Here is a 26,309-nt window from a genome sequence, read left to right as displayed (position 1 = left end):
GGGCAGAATCTCCTCTCAGCTGCAGCTTGATATGAGGGGAGGCAGAGAGGTGAAGCTAGCTGTACCAGAGTCCTGTGAATGTGTGTTCTGCCTGCATACTTGGCATCACATCAAGGTGAATCTGGTATGAGCTAAGGAAAGTGTGTGTGTGAGGGAGAGAGAGTGTGTGTGTGTGTGTGCATTTGCAGCCCTCATTAGCAAACTCCAGCCCTGCATTCACAGTATGAACACACCACTCCTCCCCTCTCTCACTCGCAGCCTCTCAACTAAATGAGGTTAATAAACTCGAGCGTTTACTACCATCACCGACACCATCCCTCCTCCCCTGCTTTTTCTCCTTCATCTCTCCCTCTCTACCTCCTCCACCTCCCTAAGCCTCCCTCCTTCTTTCATCTCAGCTGAAACGCTTTCTTCCTCTTTTCCTCACCTCTTTTTTATTGTCATTGTTGCACGGCGAAAGCTCTGGGATTTCCTCCCTCTATTTCCCAGGACAGAGCTGCAATTACAGCTCAGGAGAGAAGAAGACCAGCTGTGCAAGGGAATTTGGGGGCGTTTAGGGAGGCAAAGATAAGGGCGCCCCCTAGAGGCACGGAAATTCACCTGCAAGTGTTTCAAACACAATATTTCCTCCTCACATCAAAGCTGTTGGTTTTTAAAGGACCAGGCCGGGTCATCATGACCAAACAGGAACAACAACCCATCATAACCAATAATGTGCTCTGTTATGACCCGGCTCACGTGTGTGGAGTGTAAAAACACAACACACACACACAAACTTCATCGCCGGTGGCAGGAACAGGCGGTGATACCAGGGAAATGTGAAGAATGCATCAAACAGCCTTGGGTGCTCTTATCTCGGATGGCATGTGGACAGGGACATCCTACAAGAAGAAAACACACACAATATGAGTGAAGCGGACACATAAACATAAAGGACACATTCAGCTTGGAGCTGGAGACGTGCAGGAATGCTGTCAGGGCTGGGTACGAATGTTAGGTGGCACGGTGACAATATGTAATCTGTTTGTGTGTGAGTGGCAGTGTGTTATTATTGGCGTCACGCTAATGCTCGTATCCTGCAGGCATAGAATCAATGAAGCGCCTGTTATCAGGCGGCATCACACAGACGACTAATTATACACGACTGAAATTTATATAGCGTCTCTATTTATCTGACATCTGACTGGAGTACCTTCAAACATAAGGGTTTTTTCTCACCTTAGTTTGCTGTGCAGCTGCATGCTAACAGAGCATGCTAACAGGTGATGCACAGATTGTGATGCTGCAGAGGGAACCATCGTTAACACCGTGTCCTAACAGCAAGCGAGTGTCCAGCTGGAGTTGTTCTGATGCCGTCAACGCCTGCAGCACCTGTCAACGAGCACGCCAGCCAACGCACTAATCGATTATATATAAGTGTGCGGCTGTGGCTCAGCGGTAAAGTCAGTCGTCTCTCTATCAGAAGGTTGGTGGCTCGATGTGCTTAGATGTGTGTGTATGAACGTGCATAGATCCTGATTGGATATTGGCATCAGTGCGTGAATGGGCTAAGCTGTTTTTGGGTTAAACACATCAATTTTAAAGTGTCAGTAATCATGACTTTAAATAGCGTGTGAACCATTTATCATGTATCCCGTTGCTGCCAAAAACACCAACAGTTAAAAGAGGTAATGGCCTTTAAAAACCTTTTGAAAAAGACCAAAACCAACAATGCCATTCTGTTGTTCTTAATGGTACAGACACAAACAACACAACACCTGGGCATGGGCACTAGGCGGTAAATAGTGCAGCTGTGGGGGACTGTTTTCAGCTACATATTAATACTTTGATATTCTACAGAGTATTTGCAGAGGCAAGATGTTGTAGGTGGGATGTTTCAATAATGGTAAAACTGGAGGCCCACGTTCGTCGTGATGAATGAGCACGCCTCCCAGTGTAACAGAGCGGGTCATTCACGATGGAAGATGACGGTACACAGGAATGAGCTTCACCAAACTTTGGATGAACAGGCAATACTTTGATAACTTACTAGATCCATCGATGTGAAAGTGTGTGAATCAGTTAGTTGTATCTTGACAGGCAGCCTCTGCTATCAGATTATGAGAGTGTGTGTAGATGGGATGAATGTTGACATGCAGCGTAAAGCACTTTACATGGTAGTACAACTAAAGGCCCTGTGTAAGTGCAGTGCTATCGACCCCACTGGGGATGTCAAATTTCCTCAACATGAAAGAAAAACCTTTATTTTGAAAGGTTCATAGACAAAAAAAAAGCAGATATTAAATCTTGAATACTATAATGTTGTAAGTCAAAGGGTCATTCCACCACTATTACATGTGCAGCCTGTGTTACAGAGTGGAGGCCCAGAGGCAGACAAACAAAGGCATTTTTCCCCCTCCGCTTTGTGGCAGTGTGATGGTTGATTTGAGGTAGAGCACTCCTTTAAGTGACCCCCGTCCTGTCTGGTACAGTCACCCCTTACTCACGAACATGTCATTTTGACGGACACTTTTATCGGTCCATTTTTCGGACGCTTGGCCCCAACTGGAAATGAACCCTTGACTCCTGCGGCGCTGCCAGACCCTCTCCACACACAGGGTCGCATTATTAAAATCACTGTGATATGTGCCTGTTCAACTTCAGGCATCAGCTGCTCGCGCTGTAATGTTTCCCAACAGCTGTCGCACCGTCGGGTCGTCTGTGCGAGCGTGTAACAAAGAGAGAGTGATGGCAGCAGGAGCCTCCGCCGGGCCCACGGGACAGTCGGAGAGGAGCAGACGGTCGTGTCGTTTCACTGCAAACATATGGTGAAACTCAAGTGTGTAATTTACCTAGGACTACGGGTGGCCCCAGCTAGCACACACACACATGTTCATGCACACACATACACACACAGTGACAGGGTGTAATTTACCTGGGGCCTATGGGTGGCCCGGTATCCCGTTGCACTTGTCATACACAAAGACAGCTCAAACACAGTTCACACTCTGCGGCAGAGACACAGAGAGTGAAACTAATTTCCCCAGACAGGAGAGTAAGAAATCACACACTGACAGAGATGTTACACACAAGTAACGCGGCGTTTAGTGGAAGACATCACCCCCAAAATCTCAACCTGTGGGAGTTGCTGCACACTCTGTATCACATCCTCTCCAATTCATCAACCTGGCAACTTTTCAAAGGCGGCGCTCTCCTCCCTCCGAGAGCAAGAGAGAGATGAAGGTCATGGGAGGAAGACGGATTAGAGGAGTGAGTGTCCCTCCCTACATTCCTGCACTGACCTTCATAGTAGTGCGGCACTGTAGCTATCATCGGCCCCCCATGCTTTACAGTCGCTTGTTGTTGAGGGGTGGGATTACGGGCTCCTGCAACCTGCATGCTCCGCCCCCCCGATTCCACCGCAACCGTGAACGGATCTTGTTTCGCATGAGGATTGACGGTAAGGGCTGTCCCAGACGTTTACAGTTGGCACTGTTTGAGGTGTGTGTCTGTCTGTGGAGGCTGATATGATAGCCTGTCTGCATGTCGCGATGTGTGTGTGTGTGTGTGTGTGTGTGTCTGAGAGCTTGTGTTTGATCTCCGTTCCCAGCCAAGGGGCTTTAACTTCACTCCAGGTGCAGAGAAGTCAACCTGAGGGCATGGGAGGCACATACAGTTGAGATCACACACACACACACATACACACACACAGAGTGAGGCAGGAAGTCTCCTCAAAGCAGTAACTCAGACTGAGTAACTTTGTGGTTTAAACTGGTGTACCAGTCCAGCGGTGTCGCAGTGGAATGCTTCTAAAGAGTCGGCAATGAAGGATAAACATTTCTGTCACCGCCTCCACATGTGGACATCAATCAGGCGCAAACTGAAATACGCAGGGAGAAATGAAAAGGTGAAAGGGCCAGCCGGCCCGGTGGGTAGCGTAATGACAACGTGCAGGACAGGTTCTCAGAATACTGTACACAGACGCAGATTGAGTTCGTTGCTGCAGGTCAGCTGGGGCGAAAAACAGAAGTGAGGCTGGGATGTTGTTGCTCAACAGGTCCAGAAATAATCAGAGAACTAACCCAACTCAATAACCCAATAAGTAGCTCTGAAAAGTGCATTTCTTCCACCCCATTACCCTAACGCAACAGGAATAATCTCCCTCTTTATTCCTCTCTATCTGCACACAGGAAGCGTGTGTGGTCCGTAATGAGCTCAGTAAACATCTGCTACTCCTGTATTAGAGACCATTTTCTCCGCGTCTCATCCTGTAATATGGAGAAATTAGAGTGCAGGGCCTCATTCACGGTGTTTATATACACACACACACATTCACAGGGAGCAGACATAACATAAGGAGTCCAAGTGTTTTTATACTACCCGACTGACGCTCTAACATGCCATCTCAACACCACAATTTTCCATCCACAACAGTAAAACACTACCGGGTGTCCTTGGTGTATGATCCCTGGATACCAGGGTTGTTTTCAAGTGCAGGGTGCCGGGGCCGGTTCCCACAAGCAGGTTTACTCATTTATATGGAAATCTTTACAAGCTTTAAACAAGAAGCTTTTTAAATGTTGCATTTGGATTTTTTTTACAGTTTTAAACATGATAACTTTCTTATTTTTTCTGCTGAACTGAAAATACAAATGTATTAAGCACTGAGGGAATTTCCCTAAAGACACAACAATGGCTCGCTGATACAGCTGCTGATGGAGGCGATAAATAAAGGAACAGTGCCACCTAGTGTCAAGATGCTGTCACTTCAAACCAGATAAAGGATGGACAGGCCGAAATGCAGCAGAAGCCAAAACAGAAACACAAACTCCTCAATGCTTTTTGGTGGGAAAACAAACTGTAGTTCAAATCTTGGAAGGTTTAATAGCTTTTAATTATAGAAACCGCTTCATTGATCTGCATAGATAACTGAGACCACTGACATTGAAACTCATGTGCCGTACAGCCGACCAACAAAACAAAAAAATAGCTTCAGGATTCCTCAGAAAACACTTTCCGTACTCGTTCTTCCTCACATTTTCTGTCGTTGCATCTTAAAACTGATCGTAATCCAGCAGTGTGTTCCACATCGATGCAAACCTCATACTCCTGTCCCGTCTCTTCCCGCTCCTGAACAAGTCCGCTGATGGTAAAAGTAAAGACGTTTAAGGCGGAGGAACTTCCTCACTTGCTCAGGCCATTCTGGACCTCGCTGAGGATCTGCTCCTCCAGCGTGGACGTGTCGTACTCCTTCAGCATGTCGTACTCGTTCCAGGGCTGCGCCCACTTCTGGGCGTGCTCCATCTGCTCGGGGGTCAGGGCCAAGTCAAAGCGGATTCCCTTGATGTTGAACTTGGGTCGTTCCCAGCGTTTGGACCACGGCTTTGGGCGCATCTTTACTTGAAGCTGGTGAAAAGACAGAATGATCAGTCATTAATAGTTTACTGTGCTGTATTGATACAAGATTCCTCTTCTTCATACTTTATCTGCTCATTTGTGTTTAACTGCAAAGGGGATCACTATATTAAGTACAACAGAGGTTCAGAGACGTCACATTCAATACAGATCTCTGTTGTAAATTAGGGTCCATGTTGAAACCCTCACCTGGTTAACAGGCACCTCTCCAGTGGGAGATATGGGCAGAGGCTTCATGTCCAGGTCCACTGTGCTGTACTCCGACAGAGCGTCTCTCAGATACATCAGGTTATCGTCCAGCCTCTTCTCCAGCTTCAGCACCTCGATCGTCTGGATACGAGGGCTGTACAGTTCATAGCAGATCTCCACACCTGAGACACACGCACATTGAGACATACAAGATTGAAACGTGTGACAATATCTCAGTAAAGCAGAGCTAACAAAGGAAATAAGTGACCCACACCTTGGCTATCAATGATGTTCCTCAGGATAAACGTAGCCCCCAGCCCCTTTCCGCCCCTCTGGATACAGATGCCCACAAAGCGGTTGGTTTTCCCACTTGCATTAGCGTCGGCCATTGTCACTGCCATGATGCTTCCTGAAAACAAGCAAAATCATTTGAACCATTTAAATTATGTTACAAAAAAATTGACTTCATGCAAAAGCTTTAAAAAAATTATATTTGCAGATTTTTTTGCATAAGCAGAACTTAAACAAATAACATTATAGAAAAAAACAGACAGTAAGATTATTTTCATAGGATGTAATTTGATAATATACACGGACAAAATGCTGAGATAACAGTGGATTTTGTGAAGGATGTAAAAGGGGACACCGCTTAGTCTGCCTGAAATACTTAGACAGGAAGTTCCACAACTTAAGCGGCCTGGCCGGTTCGTAACATATCTGTCTTATATGTTGAGGTTAGGTCACACATCAGGTGACCATTTTGCATGAAGGAAGGAGCTACCCGGCTTGCATGTAGGGAGCTTAAGCATCAGCTATTTTTAATGGTTCTTACACCAACCAGTTCTGCTGCTGCTTACCATATATGCAAAGTTATTCTATTTGCAAAATGAAGACTTATGTTGCCTTACACATAAAAGACTGATACCAGTCACCCACAAAGTGAGGCATAAAGCATCTGAATAAAACACTGGTTTCGGGTTGGCACTTGCTATTGGTATCTGGACTCAAAAAGTCTGATCTGTACGTCCCAGGTCCAGGCAGCAAAGTTACAGTCAAGATTTTTGAAAAGGAAAATGTGAGAAGTCACAGTTGACACAAACCTTAAAGGCAAATCTTGAATCTATTCTCAAACTGACAGAAAACAAGAAAATAGTAACATACATTATTGTACATTTAGCCACAGCAACTAGCTGATGGGACAACAGGTTTATCTCTGTCCACATCGCAGCTAGATGCCGTAATCTAACTTGTTGGTTGGAGGTTTTGGTAATCTCAAATCTCTCTAACTCTCTATAACTAGTATCTTACCAACATAGAATTCAGGGATGTTGAGCACTTTCCTCCTGCGGATCATGTCTTTCCTCTCCATGGTAAACTTAGAAGGATCTGTCCTCTGTCTGGGAGGGATGAACTCCGGGCTCAGAAACCTGAGGACGAGAGAAAACACGGTAAAAAATCGTACTTTACATAGTATAAAGTGACTGTATGCAGTATTAATCTGTGAGTGTCAGAGACAGATTGTGATGTAGCCTCTCATTAGCAGATAAACATACTTCCGCAGGGATGCTTCAGTCTGTGTTTTATCTATGATGACAGGTTTAGATGGAGGGGTGAATTTTGGTGGATGCTCGCCGTCAGTCCCCGCAGCAAAACGACACACAGACGTGTACATGAACCCTGAAAACAATAAGAAAAAACACAACCATGAGTAATTTATACAGCTAGCCGAGTCGCTACTAGTTTTTAAACTGCTAGCTAACAGCTACGCTAGCTCATAATTGGAGGATGTACGTAACAACTACAACGTATCTTCGAAGCCGGACTCCAAGTTACGCAGTGTAACGAATAACAGAGAGCTTGTTACTTCACTTACGTTCATTTTGGAGCTGGAGGTTCCGTAATAACCTCAGTGAAAAGATGCATTTGTCAAGCCTCTTCACACAGGCTGCCATGTCTGACCTTCTGTTGTCACATGCGAACATGTACGGAAGCCTTGTGGTACAAATGTCACTGAATCGCGATTTACCGGATGTAATGCAATGTAGTTTATTGTCCACTAGATGGCGCAACTGTTTCGTCGTTTAATCGCATATTCCCTTTGCACTTTGAAATGTGCTTGAAACAGCAACAGAAAGGGAAGGTGGCAACTTTATATTATAAACATTGAAATCAAATATATATGAAATTAAATCCCAAAACCTCACAGGCATGTACTTGACTATTGCCTGGAACTGTATTAACCAAGAGGCATGCTTTTGATGCTGTTGTTTGATGAATAAGAAAATGACAAAACCGATATATTGCTTTTACGCATCAATAGAGTTTATGCCCTTTTTAATGGAAGTATGTCTAAATGATGATGGTGGTGATGATGATATTGAATCTGCAACAGTTTGCAGCAATAACAAACACTTAAAAGAGGATACATTTTTGTTCATGTCACCATGACAGGTTTTTGTTATACTAATTACTATCATTTTTATAAATCAACTCTGAACTCAAGGATAGTCGGTGATTAAAGTAATATGAGATAGGCCTATATCAGGATGCTATTCCCATGATTTAGTTTAAGATTTTAAAGCTGTTAACATGAATTTCACAAGCTGAAGACAGACCCTTATTTTCATTAAGATACTATTTACTGATGGCTGAGGCAAATGCTTTTAGTCATCAATGGAGGGCGTATTTAAGCTTTTCTTATTGTGCACCTAGATACTTCCAAACAGTTTAGCTCCACTTAGAATTCAACAGTAAGTAGTGGCAGAAATATTAAGAACCTAGGCTGCCAAATTATAAATTGTGTATATTCCATTAAAACATAAGGCTGGTTAAGTATCAGTAAGCTGGTTGAGGTCTGGACCAGTTTGGCCTGTAGGCTACATTCATGTCTTTCAATGTACTAGTTTATAGGGTGCTCCAGTTTTGCATGTCAAATTTTGACCTTATTCTGACTATGTCAGGGCAATAAAGTAGTGCAACAAAGCTTCAGAATATGCATCTAAAATGCAAAGTAGAATTAAATGTTCTCAAATAGGAAGACTACAATGAGGTCTATCTTGAAATCGTGTAGAAACTATATTAGAGCTTTGTGTAGCAGGCTACTATAATAATTAAGTAGAGATCTTGGGGACGTGACAGAACGTTTATCTAGATAACTACAGGCTCGGTGTATGCAGACATGTTGCCCCTGCGTGTGTCTGGTAAGGAACTCAGGGTCTTTGAGACCATGCAGGGGAGCGACGGTCCTCCAGGTGGGCTGCCTCCACAACACAACAGCACACGCAGTTAGCAATGCTCTCAGAGAGCAGCAGTGCACTGCTCCAGCGCAGAGGAGCTCGACCCCAGCCTGTTACAGCGGTGTGCTGGTTAGTGGAGGCAGGAAGATGAGGGAAGAAGACTAGAAACATGGGAGCTCACATCTCCTGCACGCGACCTGAAACCCCATGCTTCTGCTTCTCTTGGATTTTCTAATGCGACAGAGAAAACCCCAAACTTCGAGGCTTCAAGGATGTTCCTCTCAGATGGGACTCTCTCACCCGTCACTTATGCGCTCCTGTTGGGAATAACGTGTCTGAGTGTCCTCTGCGATCACACCAAGGGATCTTCAGACTTTTCAGGTTGGGTTTTTATCGTTCTGTGCATTAATAAAGCTGGTTCTGACTTCTGACGCGTTTAAAGGAACGATACAACAACATGTTTTGCTGACTTGCACATGTTTTAATATGCTGGTGCCTAAACGTACACTTAACATAGTAGGATAAGTCATTACATGTGCAACTGAAGCAAGACAACTACGAGAGGTTACTTTTGAAGAGTGTCGCATCAACTTCTCCTCTCAGGACGACCCGTGCCTGTGGCGTGCTCCAGCACGCACACTCAAATGTTTGCTCAACAAACCGAGTAGAAGACAACTTAAAGACGCGGAAAAGACCCGTGTTGTGCTTATCTGTTGACCAGTTCTGACACAGTTTGCCAAGATTGACCCACATAGGGCACTTCAAACAACGTGCTCCTCCTTCACTAAAGTCATCTGCACTATAGTAGGGATTATGGGCAGGTTTATCAACTGCAACACATAAACTATTGATGCAGTTGAGATAAATGGGATAATGGTGGTTAATGTGTCACTAGATGGGAACTATTGTCTAGACCTACTGGTGTCTTTTGCTGCAGATTTACAGCTTTGGAGAGAAAGCAACTACAGAGCAGCTTTTATGATTTTCTGTGCTTCATATACAAAGTCCTCATATGTGCCTGCCAATTACCACAGGGTTATGTGCAATCCAGTGTGACGAGTTCTGTAGGCTTTAATACCTGCCAAGTAAAGGCAGCACATTACTTAAACTAATGAGTTATTCTGTGTTGCATTATGGCCTATTGAGCTGCGCAGAGCCCAAGGCAAGCCTGCAGGTTTTGTTTACAGTGCCATAAAACAGGAAGGGAGCTTTGTGTCGGTGTTAATTGGCCTCTAATGGGTCTAATGGTTGGAAACGAGCAGGCTAACACTGTGGGGGAAAGGTGCTAAAGAGCAGATGTATGTGACATGCCTGTGTGTGTGTATGATGATTGTGTATGCCATGTGTCCATGTTGCTGCCTAATGAGCTGCTGAGGATCATGGTGTAGTGAGGGCTGTTAACAAGGTTGCATTTGTGTAATTGCCGTGTATGTGTCAGTGTTTGCTGGTGTGGACATAAGTAGTGTGACTGAGTACATCAAATTGTGGGGAATTAAACAAGAAGGGGAAAGTTAAAAGGCCAGCTGATGCAAGTAGGGATGCATGATATTATCGGCACGTTATTGTTATCTGCAGATTATGGCTTGAAAAATACATATCAGCTTCGGCAGATATCTCATTTTCCACCGATATAGCAACACTTTAATTCTGCCTAAATGCTCCATGGTTCCCTAAAAAAAGAAAATAAATGAAATGAGAGAGCTAAAACAGTGTACCTTTCTGTCAGTGTGATGAAAAAACATTATTTTTCAACAGCTGCATACTACAAAAACAGTTTGGATGTGATATGTATTCTACCATTGCATTATGGCCAAGCTCAGTGCACTAAAGATATCTTAACAAACAAGTCCCTAGAAACCAGTTAAGCTAACGTTAGCAGCCTCTCAGCTAGCAGCCTCCCCGGATGTCCTGTGTTCACTAAAGAGTATTTATTTTTAAACATGAAACTATTGTAATGTGTGTGTTTTTATATTATATTATAACTTTAAATTCATAAATGGAATGCAGCCTATAAATTTCTGCTATACACTGCTTGCTGACATTTTTGCTAGCTAACGTTACACTCTCCGCTAGCACTGCACTGTTGTGTTTTGCTAGTCATGTGATAAGTTACCTGAAATCTTTGCCACTTTAGTACACTTTAGCAGGTAGTGGCAGCCGTAATATCTATTATTTCTGTGTAGGCTACTGCTTTGGAGAAGAAATATAGAAGTTGGTTTTGCTAATAAATGATGGTATTAGCCTAAGTCTGTAAATTAGTGCCTGCTAATTTACAGACTTAGGCTAATACTTAGGTAGGTACTTGCTAATACCTGATACAGCATTTTATGCCGTATTTGAGGGACCGTTAGTGGTACCTGTATTGGAACAACTCTAGTCGGGATCTTACTTTGCTTCACAAGAACCTAAGATCAGTTTTTTTCCTTTCCGGCCCAGAAGGGACGTCGGTGTTGAGTCCTTAGACCCAATTTTGTTTTGTTCGCCATGCTTTAACAGAAATGCTGAGTAAGCATCCCTGTGAATGAAAAGATGTGAAAGGGGACTGTGTCAGAATACCTCAGGGACAAAGACTTCCTTCAGTCCTCACATTCTCGACCAGCTGGAGTCTCTCTGGAGACTGAGGGACAGGAGGGCTTTGATTGACAGCTGGTGCCTGGGTGCAGGGTGACAGGAGTGGTGGATGTAGATCAAACATCTGTCAGTCAGACTGCTGGAATCGGTGATGGTGGACAATTCAGTCACATCAATGAATCACTGAGGGGATTGAACCAACTATTGTAAAAGATAATTTAATTTAATGCTCTTTTTAGTTCATGATCTGTGTCACGCATTTGCATCATGCTGACATCTGGAGTAATGGCAGTTTTATGTTTCATTGCTATAAAGAAAACAAACTATGTTGGTAGGTAATTTAATTCTGTGTCGTCCCCTGTCATCATCCTCTATTATAAAGCTACCTCAACATCTAATTAGAGGTATGGAGTGTGCTGTGCAACACTTAAAAGCCCCCAGGCTAAGAGACGTAGCAAGCTAGCTAAGTAATGTTTGTTTTGCAAGTTATCAATACTCTGCTGTTGTTCTCCTTCACAGAACCTAATATACAACCTCACTGTCTCATCTCCAGCACGTATTTGCTCAGGTTTACTTTAGCGTATTTCTAAATACAGACCACACTGCACCACAAACACTGAGAAGTTGACTGATTTATGCTTTAACTTAGTGAACTGGCGTTTGGTAGAGCCGGGTGTTTCAGTTTAGTATTTTTGAAGCAAAACACTGTTGTTACCGGGCAAACTCTGTGACTCTGCTGGATAGTTACAGTGAAATTACTTTTCTTTTCTTTCTCTGCCATAAAACCCTGCAGGCAAAACCCTATTTAACCCCAGTGAATGAGATGTGAGGCTGTCGAGGGGCCAAGGGGTCAACTGAGGTCAACCTATAGTGACTGTGAGTGTGTGGATAGGGGGAGTTATCATCTGTCTTGTTCTTTGCTCCCCCTTGTCAAACCTCATCACACGTGTTGAAGAAAAGAAAGTCGACAATGATCATGAATTTCATTTCAGCTCAAAGAATGAACATGCATATGACTGATCTTATTCAGTAAGCCTTTAGATGTCCCTTCCCCCACTATTTTGATGGAGAGATTTAAAACCATTTAAATGTATACTGTAGGGTGGAGTAACAACAGTTTTGTAGTCTGTTTAAGATGTTCAAGTGCAGTAAACATAATTTTTCCCCAGAGACAGATGGAAACTTGGGATATTCTCAACCTTGCGAATTTCATGGATTTTTTCACAAATTTCTAACTTTTTCAGGCTGAAGGAGAAACTGATTAAATAAACAGTTCTAAGTTCTAAGACAGCCTGGGAACCGGACAAGTCTGCATTTGCTTAGGAAGCTGCGTCTGGTTCCCCATCAATTAAGGCAGATTTCGATCCAACCTGATATAGGTCAGGCCAATCACAACCTTCTGGGGGCGGGATTAAGCGCTGTCGAGGCATTTTCATAAACATTCAACATGGCTGCCACTGATTCATGACACATTCTGAATCTGCTCCTGCTTAACCTAACTGGACAGTAGTTCACAGTAGTGTCGGCTACTAAATCATATGATGCCAAACATCTGTCCATTATATTGAACCAGAGACCATACGTATTGGATGTTAGCTCTACAAATAATGTATAGATGAAATAAGTTTACTTTCCTTTGATCGTGTGATGTAAAAATTCTCGGGAGCTCGATCCCTCCGAGGTGACAGATCAGCTGATTGCTACCTTAAGGGCAAGTGCTCTAAGCTGCCTGACACTGCAGCCAACACACACAGACACACAAATCCGCCTATGCTATTACCCTATGGGCTAGCCCTGGATTAGGCTACCCCTAACTGTCTACCCCCACTTTTACACACCAACACACCTCTCCACCTTTAACTGAGTGCTACTCCAGGCCCCTCAATTCTTAATCCGCACAGATTCTGGAGTGCGGACACTGAGCCCCTTGCTCTCCCCTCTCAGCCCCTTTCCCTCCCCCACACTAGCTCCCTTGCTTTCTTCCCCCACCACCTCCTTGCTGCCTCTGCTCCTCCCCAGGGCTTGCCTGATCACTGTTTCTGTGTCTGTGTGCGCCAGGTGAGCTCTGTCTAAACAAATCCTGCCTCCCTCTTGTTTTGTCTACTGCGGTGGAGGCAGGCGGCGAGGCGGACAGCGTGGGCCTGGCATAAGGCTGCTTTTCTCTCAAGCTGAATAGAGGGGGGGTGTGCTGGTTTACAAAGAACGGTCCCTGTGAACAACGTATCAAAGGAGTGAATTGTCAAGAAATTTTGATTCACAGCTTGATGGTGTCAAAACACACAGGAGTTGTTGGGCGACAATGGGAGATTTAATTTCTGTATATCATATTGTTTTGTACATACTGATTTTAAATGAACATCTAAAGCTTCACCACTAGATCTTTTATTGACTTCTTTTGCTTAGTCTACCTTGAATCTTTGTAGACAGGAGACAAGTTTTTGAAGGATTTGTTTTGGGCTTGATAGCATTTTATAAACTCTGAATCTAGTTTTGAATCCGCTTATCGTGTCTAAATCCTTTTAAATCCCTTGTTAGATCCATTTGGGTGTTGCTTTCATAACAACAAAGTAAAGAAGCAAAAGCTATATCAATAATTAAGATCATGGACTGACATTCAAATGACTGAAGTGAACTGTTTTGTGTTTGCTCTAAGGCAACAAAAAGAAAAGATACAGTTAAAGTCAGTTCACCCTATTCATGTGGCAACCATTGTTCTCCAATGTCAAAGAGCCTAGTGAAAATCCAGCTGAAAATGTTCAAGGTAAAACAGCATATTTGATTTCCCATATAGGGTACCGACAGTAAACTCACAACAGCTAATATTAGCATTCAACCATTTCCTAGCGAACATTGCCGTTTGCAAGCTAACACAACTGTTTGCTCGCAAAGATTACTGCTTGCTCGTAAACATTACCAGTTGCCACCTAACATTACGGTTTGCTAGCTAACATTACTGTTTGCTATCTAACATTACCATTTGCTAGCTAACAATACTGTTTGCTAGCTAAGATTACTACTTGCTAGCTAACATAAGTGTTGCTAGCTAAGATTAAGTCGAATGTACACCGTCATTTTGATATGCTACTATAATCAAGATTGTGTTGTAAGCTAGTGAGTGGTTGAATGCTAACATTAGCTGTGGCTAATAGGTTATCAAATATTGTTTAAACTGAAATGAAATCAAGTCAATTTGATGAAGTGAGATCTGGATCTAAAAGGGACCAACATATAGGAAGTCGTTTTAACTTACAGCTACTTGAATCAGAGGTTCGTCTCGCGTCATGTAACAGAAAAGTGTAAATCAAAAATGCTAATAATTTATTGCTGAGATTCAAAACATGTGTGCTGTGTGACATGTAGCATTAATAGCTGTGCCATGTTGGTTATGTGTAGCAGTGAAAACATCATCTATAAAGTTAAAGTGGTACTATGACATCTTTCGCAACCTCTGTCTAATAAGTGAAGGTAAAGGTGTGTGTCTCTGTATGCAGTTATGGCACATTGGGTGGGTTGTGTGTGGGTGTTATTTAAGGTGGAAGTCAGGCCTGGCACAACATGATAGCGATGAAAGACAAGACCTACTGTGTAGGTCCCTCCCCCTGGATACAATAAGTACATAAACAAACACACACATAAAGCAGAGGTTGACATCATGTCGGGGAACAACAATGTGGTGTTGGTGATGAGAGACGAGTGTTTACAAGAGGAAACAACTCTTCCCCCGTGTGAGCATGAGGAAATTAAATTACCCCACACCACAGTGAAAAAAACAGTAGCCTTAAAGTGACTGTGGAGTGATTCAAAAGTGTGTTGTTTGGAAATATATTCTACAACCTGAGCGTTTCTAAATGAATCAAGTTCCTTTCTCTCTTTTTACTAAAACAACACTGAGCTGAAGGAAATTCCCGAGTAGAAGGACAAAGCATTGAGTACAAAAGTGTTGACAAGATTAATGAGAAAATGTAAAGATGAAAAGGAGATGTAGCCTTACAGGCGTGCCCAGGCATATAATCCATATTAGCGTGTACGGGTCAAGATAAACTTTGGCTTGTTGCCACCCAATGTGTGGGAAGAGATGACATCTTCACTGAAGTGATGCTTGATAAATGATTGGCTGCTGTTGGGGCAATATTACACTCAATTAAGTCCTGGTATGAGAGGAAAGTCAAAGAACAGAAACACTTCATAGGCTTTTTTTTTTTTTTTTACAATCAGTGAATTGTTCATCTTTAGCATCTAGTGTGTAAGGTATCTATAAATAGCACTGGTTCTGTGCTGTTTCTGTGTGTTACTTTAAAAGTAATACTAGTCCTTTTGGAAGCTTACCCACCTAACCTGCTCTGTTCAGTTTGCCCGTTAAGTTTGGTTAATTTAGGCTGAAGTGAAAGCAGTTACATCATAATGGTGACAACGTAAGCGGAGCCCCCCCAAAAAACCCTCACTAAACTTTTTATTGATTGAAAAACCACAGTTATGTACCGTGCTGGATTTGCTAGGAGATGGCACAAAGTAAAGAACTTTCACTTCAGAGTCCTAAATTTTGGTCCACGCTGTTGTTGGTTACATTTCTGTTAAGGGGAAGGTAAGAGCGTAGTTTCTGTTTTTTTGCACTTTGCCTTTATTTGATAGGACAGTGAAGATAGACAGCCAATGTGGGGAGTAGAGAGTGAGGACGACATGCCCCAAGGGGCCGTGGTCGGAGTCATTCCAATGGTCGATGTGACGAGGGCTCTGTAAATGGGGTGCCTGACTGAGCTAAGGCAGCTCCCCTCAGTTAGATTTTCTAGAAAAACGCCTGATCTCCTCCACAATTGCTTTTTACCTCGTCGATCCCTCCAGCTTGCTCCGGATCTCCTGCGAGGACCAGGAGGCAGCTTGTCTCCTCGGCCGACCACTGCTCTGCCTTTGTATCCATAACCTTCCTTGTTTTGTTTCGCTGAATGTAGAAAAATGTTGGATGTCGGACACTATGTTTTGGTTTGTCTTTTTGGTCACAGCAACCCCGCCCCTCGCCCCTGACGTAAGCGGGGCTCTAGACCAGCAAAGAGTTGGTGCCGCTCTGGAAACTGTTTTCCTGGCCAACAACCTGAAACTGCCTCGGTTGAGAAGGGGGAGCTGTCATGTTACGGCTGATTTTTTTTTCTCTGTAACGTAACCATACAAAATTTGACTAACAATGCAGTCATCGTCTTGCCAAATTGCCTATTTGCTGGACAACAAATGAAATGTGTCGCATTTAAAATTACAGTCTGCTACTTTTTCAGGTTTGTTGAACATTATTCACCTTATTAGGTAAAAAGAAAACGTAATTTGGTCGGCATTTGTCTGATAGATGTTGCTAATCACTTGTGTATGACCTTAATATCTAGGACACACGTCTGAGTCTGGTAGAAAGTGAAGAGGAGTAAATGAGGAGTGTGTTGTGAGGGACACTTTAAACCGACATGGTAATTAGCCCTACATAATACTACACTACAGGACCCCTCTTTTTCATCCCGTTTGTTCCTGCCTGTCATTATTCCTGACATGTGTTTGTGTTACGATCTTATAGTAGACAATGACATGTTAATGCTTGTAGTCTTTGATCTCCTTATTTGGCTTCATGCAATGGCGATGAGGAAGGATGAGTTTTTAACTGTGCACCACCATGTTTGCTGCTGTTTGTAAAAAAATAAATAAATTAGTGTGAACACAAACTGGACCAAAATGGCAACAAAAAAAAGAGTACCAAACGTGGTATCTCAGCAATGTACTATACTGTAGTGAGTGTCATCAGTTGACTCAGGGCTTTCATTGGCTGTTGTCCAAAACAAAAATCACTATAATTTCTGCGACAGTAGTTGTCACTTTTTTTTAAACAGCGTCTGTCTCAAACATGATTTTGGGGTGAAACTCCCAAATTAAACCCTGACTGCTCTCAAAATGACCCACGCAGGCTGAGGAGGAGTTCTAACTACCGTCTGAATGCGGCTGCATGTCTTAATCAAGACTTATAATCAGCAGAAAGCACTCCGCCTTAAATAAGATAATCAGTATTTTGCATAGATTTCTGTCTATCCTAAAACCACCCAAATGGGCCAATCAGAAGTTGCGCTGGATGTTTGTATAGTAATAACTGTTATCGGGGAGAGACGAGGGGGTCTGAGATGTATATGTAGACATTGCAGGTGTGTGTTTGCACGTGCCCTCTCTTGCACGGGGGAGGTGGAAGAAGCTCCAAAGAAAACACAGAATAATGTGTGAAGAAGATTCTTGAGTGACACAATGGCGTTGTTGCATGCAGCCGCATTCATCAAGCTATTTTCTCTTCTGTGTTTAGGCAACAACTGTGTAATTAATTACATCTCATTTGTCATACTCTGAGCAGAAAGCTTGTGGAGAATCAGATAAGAAGTGATACCTGCAGCTGCAAGTACAGAGGGTTTCACCAGCCAGCGTTAGGATGAAACTGAGCCGTGGATAAACAGAAACAAGTGTTGAGAAAGAACCTGGTGGGTGTGTGCAGCGGCAATTACCTCCCCCGTGTCCACCCCACGACACACTCTCTCACATGCACGTGCAAAAATCAGCGCACACACCTTTTCTGCTCCTGCATCTCCGAGAATGTTAACCATGCTTTGATGCCCCCCTCCTCCTCCCCTCCGTCTCCTTTTTTCCGTCTTTCTCTGTGTTTCCTGGGAGCTGATTTATGTGTGCTTTAGGAGCAGACATGTCCCCCTTGATCTGGCTTCCTTTTTGTTCTCTCTCCATCCTTCAATCCTCTCTTAACTTCATGCGTTCTTCAGAATAAGAGGAGGGGAAAGAACATTAGTTATTATGGTTTGATTAAACCCCTAGAGGCAGAGAGAGAGAGAGAGAGAGAGATGGAGAGGTAGAGAGGTGGGGCACAGAAGGGCCAGTCTGAACAAGGAGGCATTGTGTAGCCCCCCAACTGTGTCGGACTGACAGTCTGCATTACAGCACGCTACAGCAGCCTGCTCCCCAAAGCACTGCTAATCTGTTGCTTACAGGCCCCTCTGGCTTGCTCAGGTAAGGGGGAGGGAACCAGAGAAAAATTTCCCCCCTTTTTTTCCCCTGTTTAAGCCAAAGTCATTTTGACTAATATACTTAGACTGTATTCGTTCTCTTCTCAGCATGGCATTGTGGTAAAGGTAATAGCCTGGTTAGAGCTGGACAATAAGAGCGATAACGTATGTTTCAGAATAGATTATTATATTGGTTACCTTTTTTGGCATGTTGGCTCACTTCTAATATATCTGTCCTGTTTAGTTACTCTATAACAAGTTTAAGATCTGTTCATAATCTGTGATATATTGATTAATTTGCCCTTATTTTGTATGTTAAAACCATTTTTGTAGCTGTAGTTGTAGCTGAAGTCTTGAGTTACAGGCACACAAATATCCTATCTACATGTGTGAACCTGACAATACGAGCTATGAGCTACAAGCACGAATTTTGACCGTTTCTTTACCCCTCAGCTAACCAGCCAATCAGCTCGCCTCCATGTCGTCCACTGACCATCCAATCAGAGGAAGCTAAACTGTCCAATCAGGGCGCAACTGATTCTAGCGTGCGCGATCCTGGTGGCCGATGGCGACAAGAGATTTATTTTTGACAGGGGAGAGAGAGAAGGAGACGTTTGTAATGTTGGATGTGCTGGAATGGAGTGTCTCTGTTGGCCTTGTACCACTGACTGCTGTGCAAAAACACAACTTTATAACATGAGCACAGCTATTGTTGAGAAACGGCTCCTGATCGACAGATAGCTTTGCTAAATTAAACGCTGCTAAATGTAGCTTCTGTTAGCTGTGCAGCTTGCGCTACTTTAAGATGACTCTTCCCGGTGTCGGTCTCTGAGCACAGAGGTGTACTGGTGTTAAGTTCGCTAACTAGCACAAGGGCTTCGGGATTTTTAAGTTATTTAGCACACAGGGGAAGACACAGCCAAGGCGCTAGCAATACAGTCCCCAAACATTATTATGCAAGCTAAAATAATTTTGACCATTATTTGACTTCATAATGGGAAGTACAATACAGTTGTATTGTACTTCCCATTATTGTTGTCTATTGGAGAGTAGTAATTGAAAATGCAGCTAGCTAGCTAGTAGAATTTAGTATTATCAAATTAGCTGTACATTAGCAAAGACAGTATCATGTTTGGTTAGCAGTTTAGCTAATCACAGAAAAACGCAATGAAACTTTAACACACATTACCACAAATGTCACGCCCGCACTATTGTCTATGTGATGTGCAAGCAGTACAGTAGCACTTTAAGCTAAATGCTACCACTACCATGCTATACTGACCGTTTAGTTTAGCATATAAGCATGCCATTATGTGCTGCACAGCACAGTTTGATGGCAAACTATCCAAACGTTGTTAAAACATTTCACCAACAGACCTCATTGTGGCACTACAGAGGCAACATCAGTTTATCAAGTCAGTTCATCCTCTGGAGACCCTGAGTATTTCAATATTTTCATTCCGTAGATGTTGAGATATCTAACTGGATAAGCTTCATAGTATTTAAACATAGACGGCGAAGAATAAATGTTTAGCAGCTGACATTGTAAAGATCACGGCTGCACATTCAGCATGAAAAACCTTTACCCAAGGAGACCCGGGTTACTGCGTAGCTACAAAAGCAAACTCTCTTTCAAACCCTCAATGAAAGGAGCAAGGTAAGCTTTCACATTCAGTCTGGTCGTTCCTGTAGATCCGTCTGGGTTTGTTGTAAATGGAAGGAGATCTCCCTGCTAAGTCCCATTGGACATGCTGCAGACGGCTTTTCACTCCCTCAGCTCCTCAGGACTTGTTCTATTGCTTGTTTGCACAGAACAGCCCCCCTGATAAGCTTGTTAATTCCCCAAAAAGCTCAGCCTTCCAGTGCCCACCCACTCCTACCTTTTTTTTTTTTTTTTTAAAGAAAATACCTCTGCTTTCTCACAGTGCGTGCTTGGACCTTGATAGAGGTATGCTGTCTTGCTGTTATTCGATTTAAACTAATGACTGTTTTTTCTTAAGGGATTGTTTTGGGCTTTTGACAACAATAGAGAAAGGTCAGAGCAAGCGGAGGGCTACTGGACCATACTTTTCCAGGCAGCCAGGAAAGCCAGGGTGTTGATGATAAAGAGTTGCAAAGTGTGAGGGCCAAATGATTATGCTTCTTTAGGATGCCAACTCTCACTAAACTGCACAAAAGCAGACAAAATAAGTGAAAGGACATCATTCCTTTATGACCTCTCTGTCCGAAGCCTACTACTCTAAGCCTCAGGCCGTCACTGCCCCACCCAACAGCCACTCCAATCTAATCGGCTGTGGTGAGGATGTCTGAAGAAAGATACATCTGTCGCTCACTTTGCGACACACTGCTGTGTCTGTCTTCCGCCTGCTGGACTGTGGTGAGTGAAGAGGTGGTCTGGCTACCACACAACTCTCCCAGGCTGTAAAAGTGACCATTAAAATGACAGATTTCTCTCCCCCTCCATCTCTCTGTGTCCTTTTTTTGTCACCCACTTTCTCTGCGGGTGTCTGGACACGCATCCAAACACCAGGGAGGGTGTTCCCCGGAAACCTCTGTTACCCCTCACCAATCTATGTCCCATCCCGTCAATGATCAGAAACACACACTCAGAGAGTAAAAGCGTCATCTCACCTACTGACATTTGACCCCTAGGGGTCGTAAGGGGAAGCACATGCTAACAGAGGTCATGGGAGGGCCTGGGTGGGACCAGTGTTTGGTTTTTGGGGTCTCCCAAGGGTAGACTTAGCGGCCTCTGTCCAACCATGAGGCCATCTCTGAGCCCAGCAGATGTTGTGCAGCCGGTCACCCCCTCAGGATGAGATTTAGACAGCAGACCCACAGGTGGACGCCCTCCCTTTGTCTGTACATTTTAGCTAATGCACATAACCTGAACTTTCCACCGCAGCCTTGTTGCTAACACGCCTGAGTTGGCCTTCGCCTGTCAGCCTATAAGCTTCTCTTGTGGTTTGAAATAAGCTACAACGTTTAGTGTGGATTTGTTTCATGGCTGAGTGGTTGTGACGAGAAAGAGGAGCACATTGTGTTCATGTTTCCCTCCAGAACATGGATTCTTTTTCCCGCCTGATATGACTGAGCATGTGACATCCCTCCAGTTCTGTTTTTTTACTCACCTCTCTCTTTGCCTAGAAGATAAAACTCCACATTGTTCCTTGAAATAACTACAGCAAAGTTCATGCCGCCATTTCGTTTTATACAACTTCCTGGATGCATGTATTCATACTGAGGCCAGAATTCACCACAGTTATGAGTTCATTTAAACCGAAGAATAATTATATTTTAGCTGCATAGATATCCAGCTTGTGTTATATAAACGTGTCCATTCATTTATTTTAAAGTTTAGCAGGGTTAGTTTTAGCCCAGCATCCCCTGGAATTGCGACCATATTGGAAAATGCCTGGCATGATTTACACCAAATCCCATTGTTCAATTCTGACACAGGAAGTGTTTTTTTATATGTAGCAAAGGGGGAAAAGGATGTTCAAGTCCCGGTGTTGGATGGGTGTAGCAGGCAGCCAGGAGACCAGGGTTCACATCCTGGCGCAGTCACAGTTTGCCTTTTTTTTAGCCATATTGTATTTGCTGTAACCAAGGTATTTCCAAAACAATAACCAAACAGTATTTGCTGTTTGTAGGTATCAGAGAAAGTAGCATTTAAAAACCAGGCATGATATAAAATCCTTTCTTTTGCAGAATCATACATTTTGATCCTCTGACAAGGGTGGGGTTTGAGGAGTGTTGCCCAGCCATGTTAGAAAAAACATATGGACACCTCGGTGCAACTAGGGCTGCACGATAAATCATTTAACAATCGCAGTTGTGATGTCACACTGCAGGTCGTGCGATAGTGAATCAAGTGAAACATGTCAAGCTGCCTGTTTCTTGTTTCTACAGTAAAAATCCATCTGATATCACTTTAGTTCAGCTCTTCATCAGACGGAGTGAACAGACCGCCGAGCTGCTGAGTCTGTAAACATGCGCGTGACGCTGCTGCCGTCACAGATCCTGACAGCGGGATGATCGAGGCTCCGCTCCGTTACGTGAGGCTGCTTTTGAGGTCGTGTACCACTCACACTATCGATCAGCGGCACCATGTCCTGGTGCTGGTTAACGCTGTGACAAACGGACCGGTAACGGAGCGGAAGTGCAGCGGAGTGTTAACTTTTAGCAGCTACACCTGCAGCACACACAAGACATGAGGTTGCGTGTGCCAACAGGAAGTTAGACAGGGTGAACTTTCATTTCCAAAACCACACATTACGTTGGTTTTGCCACCTTTTGGAGGAGATCTTTCAGGATAAAAGCCCGGTTGCCTCCCCTTTCGAGTCTTTATTTGCATTTTTCCCCCTGTTGGTTTATTGAAACCTCTTTTCCACAACCCATTGTAAGCCTAGGAGACTGTTGCTGATGTATTCAATTGTCATGGTGTGAACAAATAAATACGCTCTGTCTTGTTGCAGGCGACGGTGTAGAAGTTTATTGTTGATGTCCGGCAAGTTGAAGTTTGTGTGCCTCTGCATGCCTCTGTGGGTTTCTGTGTGAGTGTGTGTTTGTGTGTGTAGGTGTTAGAAAGATAAACCATCTCGGAGAGGAGGAGAGGACCGGGCAGGCAGAGTGTTTGTGTTTGTGTCTCCGGTTTTAATGACCTCAGCTGCTCAGGCTCCGGCCTCTCTCTGTCTGTGTGAGTGTTGGGGGAGGAAGGGGGAGAAATGTAAGCAAACTCTGCTATTCAAATTAAGGAGAACATCGCCTGAGGATATTGATACACACCGTGCAAAGAGACCATGTGGCGATTTAAAAACAGTTTGGATAAACATGCAGACCCTCATCTTCTGCGTCTGGAAGTGCATCAGTGAACCAAATTTAAACATGTGATTGTGTTTTGTTTTCACATCTGGTTACCCGCACTGATGACAGAATGAAAGAGGTGAGAATAAAAATATGCGGGGAATAATGCTGCATGCTACCGTATCTCCATGCGCAGCTTGTTCCTTGAAAATAAAAGCTTGTTTTGCCTTTACTGGCTCCTCCTATTCTCACCTCACTCTCCCTTTATCGTGTTGTTTTCCAGCCACACTTTCCGTTATCTGCTGTTTGATCAGACTCCAGTCAAGTCTGATAGCAAAGTGTGAAGCATGCTGGGTGTTTCCTGCAGAGAAAAGAAGGATACTCTATTGAAGGATTTAAATATGTGTTGTTGAGGTCCTCAGTGGGGTTAAATCCAGGGGACCGACCCCTCATGTGAGTAAGCCCCCTCAGCTGACACCTCCTGGATGGGTGATCCAGTAACTGTGTGTACAGTGTCGCATGTGTAGGTTAACATGTTCAGTAAGTATTTGAGGAAGTCTGCGCCTCACTCGGTTCTGCAGCCGTCACGTGCCGCCCATTAGCGCTGTCAACACAATGCTTGTACTGCAGATTAGCATGCTAACGTTGAATAGTTAACTTAAAGAACGCAGGTAGCTACTAAATAAACATATAAGATGGGTAAAAGTTGGCATTTCAAAGCATACTGAAGAGTTTGTCATAAAAACAAGGGTGAAAGCCCCCGAAAATCTATGTCAATGCTTATATTATCAATGGATCAAATGACTTCAATGTATAAAGTCAAAGGAACTACTCATAGTGACAAACCTTTCTCACCTTTCAGCTCACTGTTTTGGTTTTAGGCCCATGTTTGTAGACATGTTATTGTTTTGATTCACTCTTACCAAAGCTGCTAAGATTAATCGATTAATCAATTAGTCGTCAACTATTCAATTAATCGCTAACTACTTTAATAATTATTTGGATAATGATTCATTGGTTTAATTGATTTTTGAAGACAGAAAAAAGCTTCTCAACTGTGAATCATTTTGGCTTTCTTTAAGGTATCTTTAGGCTTAAAGTCATCTTGGAAACACTAGTTGAAACTAACCAAATAATCGGTTGATTGAGAAAATGATGACAGATTAATCGACAGTACTTAAAGCCCCTACTCTTACCACTCTTGTCTACCTTGTTTTAGCTTAAAGAAACAACTTCAAGTAATTAACTGAATAAGCAACAACTACAGTTAAATTAAATTTTACTAACAGTCAAACACAAACTGATTCAGGACTGTGTGGGTGTTCTTTAATCAGATATTATTGGCAATAAATCCCCATTACTCAACTCAGCCCTCCTCAATATAATAGCACATATAGAGAAACTTTGTTAAAGTGCTAATTTTTGAAGATTTCAGTTTCGTTATCTTTGGTGGCACCTATGGCGATGAACGGTAATTGTGGAGTCTCGTGTGACGTCCATGGTTGTTCCAGTTGTAACTCTTGATTTTCCTCGCTGACGGTCGTTTCCTTTTCAGACTGTTTGCTTCATCTGAGCGTCAAATTTGTTTCTTTTTCTTTGGATTTTCACTTATGTTTGAAGTTGTATCTGGAGTCATCGATCTTTTCTTTGTTTGCTCAGCCATAGTAGATTTACTGTTTACTCGCAACACTTGCAGAGACGGGAAAAGCAGCCGCTTAGCTCCCCCTACCCTCTCTGGCAGACCAACCACTGCTGGCTGATGGAAAACGTGTCACTAACTGGGCGCCGCTTGTGATTTCTTTTCACGAAAGCCACCACACCCAGTCCATAATATTGTAAAAGGCTTTCATCAGTGGGCCATAGGCTCAATCATTATTTAAATGAAAACCTTCGAGGTTATAACTTTAAATAACAAAACCTGTTGCAACAGAAAGTTTTGTGTTCATTTGAACCCAGTTGTGCACAGGAAGAAGATTTACAGGGCCTGTCAGATGGTTGAGAATCCTGTATCTTCACAGATGATGGGAACTAACATAAAGATCAAATATTTGCAAGCTTTGCATTAAAATTGCAAGCTGGTACATGCTTTATCAAATTCATGCACAAACTTAAAATGGTCTCACTGAACACTTACTGCAGTGCTGAAAAGAACTTTGATTGAGCCACCCACTAACAGAGCCTGAGTGCTTTAAAATCTAATCCTGCTCTGACTTATGTCAAATCTAACTGCTTAGTTTCCAGCCTAATATCTCTGTGCTCTTTTGCTGCCCCGTACTGTAGTGTGATTAGCAGGAAAGTAGGCTAATCCAAAACGTGACTATAGCAGCAAGACTAATGTATTGTAAGCAGAGGAATGCAGTGTATTTTAGGAATGCGTTTTTTTCCACCCAAATCTGACTGGCTTAGCAGCGAGGACTGTACTTGGCATGTTCACAGCGGCGGTTACTCTTAGCTTTCCTTTGACATCATGTTCACGGTGTAGCGGTGTGTGTCCGCTTGAACTCTTGCTCCTTTTTCTTCTTGTGTTTGAGGTTTTGTTTCATGTTGGCACACTTCATCAACCCGTCGCATTCAGCTCACGTGTCATATATTCAGATAAAGTTCAGGTCTGAAGAGGTGAATGCAGGATTATGATTTAGAAGCAGTGGGGTTTTTTTATCTTAAAGTTATGCCGTGCTCCAGGCTCTTGTGCCGCCTCTGTGGTCTGTGGTGAAAAGTAATTACTACAGGGCCTAAAGCCACCCGCTCTGGCCTTTTCGACCTTTGCTGCCACATCCTGTAAGATCTCTCTTCTTTTCTCCGTACAGCTCTTTTTCTCACGACATTTCATTCCCGTCTCCTTCCAAATAAAGCCACCACTCCTCGATGTCTCTTCAGTATTTTTACCAGCACTTGACTATTAAGCAGGTGTCCTTTTGGATCCTTCTCCATCACTCACGTCTCGTATACCTTTCAACGTCTTCTTCTTCTATCCCCTCCACCAGCCTCCTCTTGAGTGTTGCCAGAGCGTAGTCTGCCTGCGTCTTTGAGGGAAACCTCCGCTCTCCCCAGTAATCACCACATAAAGGGAATTCCTTCTCCAGCGGCA

General features: G+C 43.4%; 2 protein-coding genes across 2 annotated transcripts in view; one reads left to right on the top strand and one right to left on the bottom strand.

The window, feature by feature from the left end:
* Positions 1-4,855: 4,855 nt before the first annotated feature.
* mrpl19 (mitochondrial ribosomal protein L19) lies at positions 4,856-7,548 on the bottom strand. The gene is made up of 6 exons (XM_069657485.1): positions 7,457-7,548; positions 7,137-7,260; positions 6,892-7,010; positions 5,858-5,992; positions 5,584-5,765; positions 4,856-5,385 (listed from the first exon to the last, which is right to left on the bottom strand). The coding sequence occupies exons 1-6, from the start codon at positions 7,533-7,535 to the stop codon at positions 5,164-5,166; spliced, it is 861 nt and encodes a 286-aa protein (XP_069513586.1). The 5' UTR covers positions 7,536-7,548; the 3' UTR covers positions 4,856-5,163.
* A 1,543-nt stretch (positions 7,549-9,091) lies between these two features.
* Positions 9,092-26,309, top strand: part of LOC138584211 (protein eva-1 homolog A) — an 88,208-nt gene continuing 70,990 nt past the window's right edge. The window contains exon 1 of the mRNA XM_069656390.1: positions 9,092-9,200. Coding sequence (XP_069512491.1) covers positions 9,092-9,200 — 109 coding nt within the window. The remainder of the gene's footprint in view (positions 9,201-26,309) is intronic.

This window comes from Semicossyphus pulcher, unplaced genomic scaffold (genome assembly GCF_022749685.1).
Source record: "Semicossyphus pulcher isolate SPU_LCO1_2020_fin unplaced genomic scaffold, fSemPul1.0.p SCAF_11, whole genome shotgun sequence".
Taxonomy (NCBI): domain Eukaryota; kingdom Metazoa; phylum Chordata; class Actinopteri; order Labriformes; family Labridae; genus Semicossyphus; species Semicossyphus pulcher.
Note: the sequence above shows the minus strand (reverse complement) of the source record. Positions and strands in the feature narration are given on the sequence as shown.

Excerpts from the sequence above, each read along its gene's own strand:
- mrpl19 (XM_069657485.1), bottom strand. The coding sequence starts at position 7,535 with ATGGCAGCCTGTGTGAAGAGGCTTGACAAATGCATCTTTTCACTGAGG. Across the intron at positions 5,766-5,857 it reads GAACATCATTGATAGCCAAG|GTGTGGAGATCTGCTATGAA; the intron begins GTGTGGGTCACT and ends CGTGTGTCTCAG. Across the intron at positions 5,386-5,583 it reads GAGAGGTGCCTGTTAACCAG|CTTCAAGTAAAGATGCGCCC; the intron begins GTGAGGGTTTCA and ends TCTTTTCACCAG.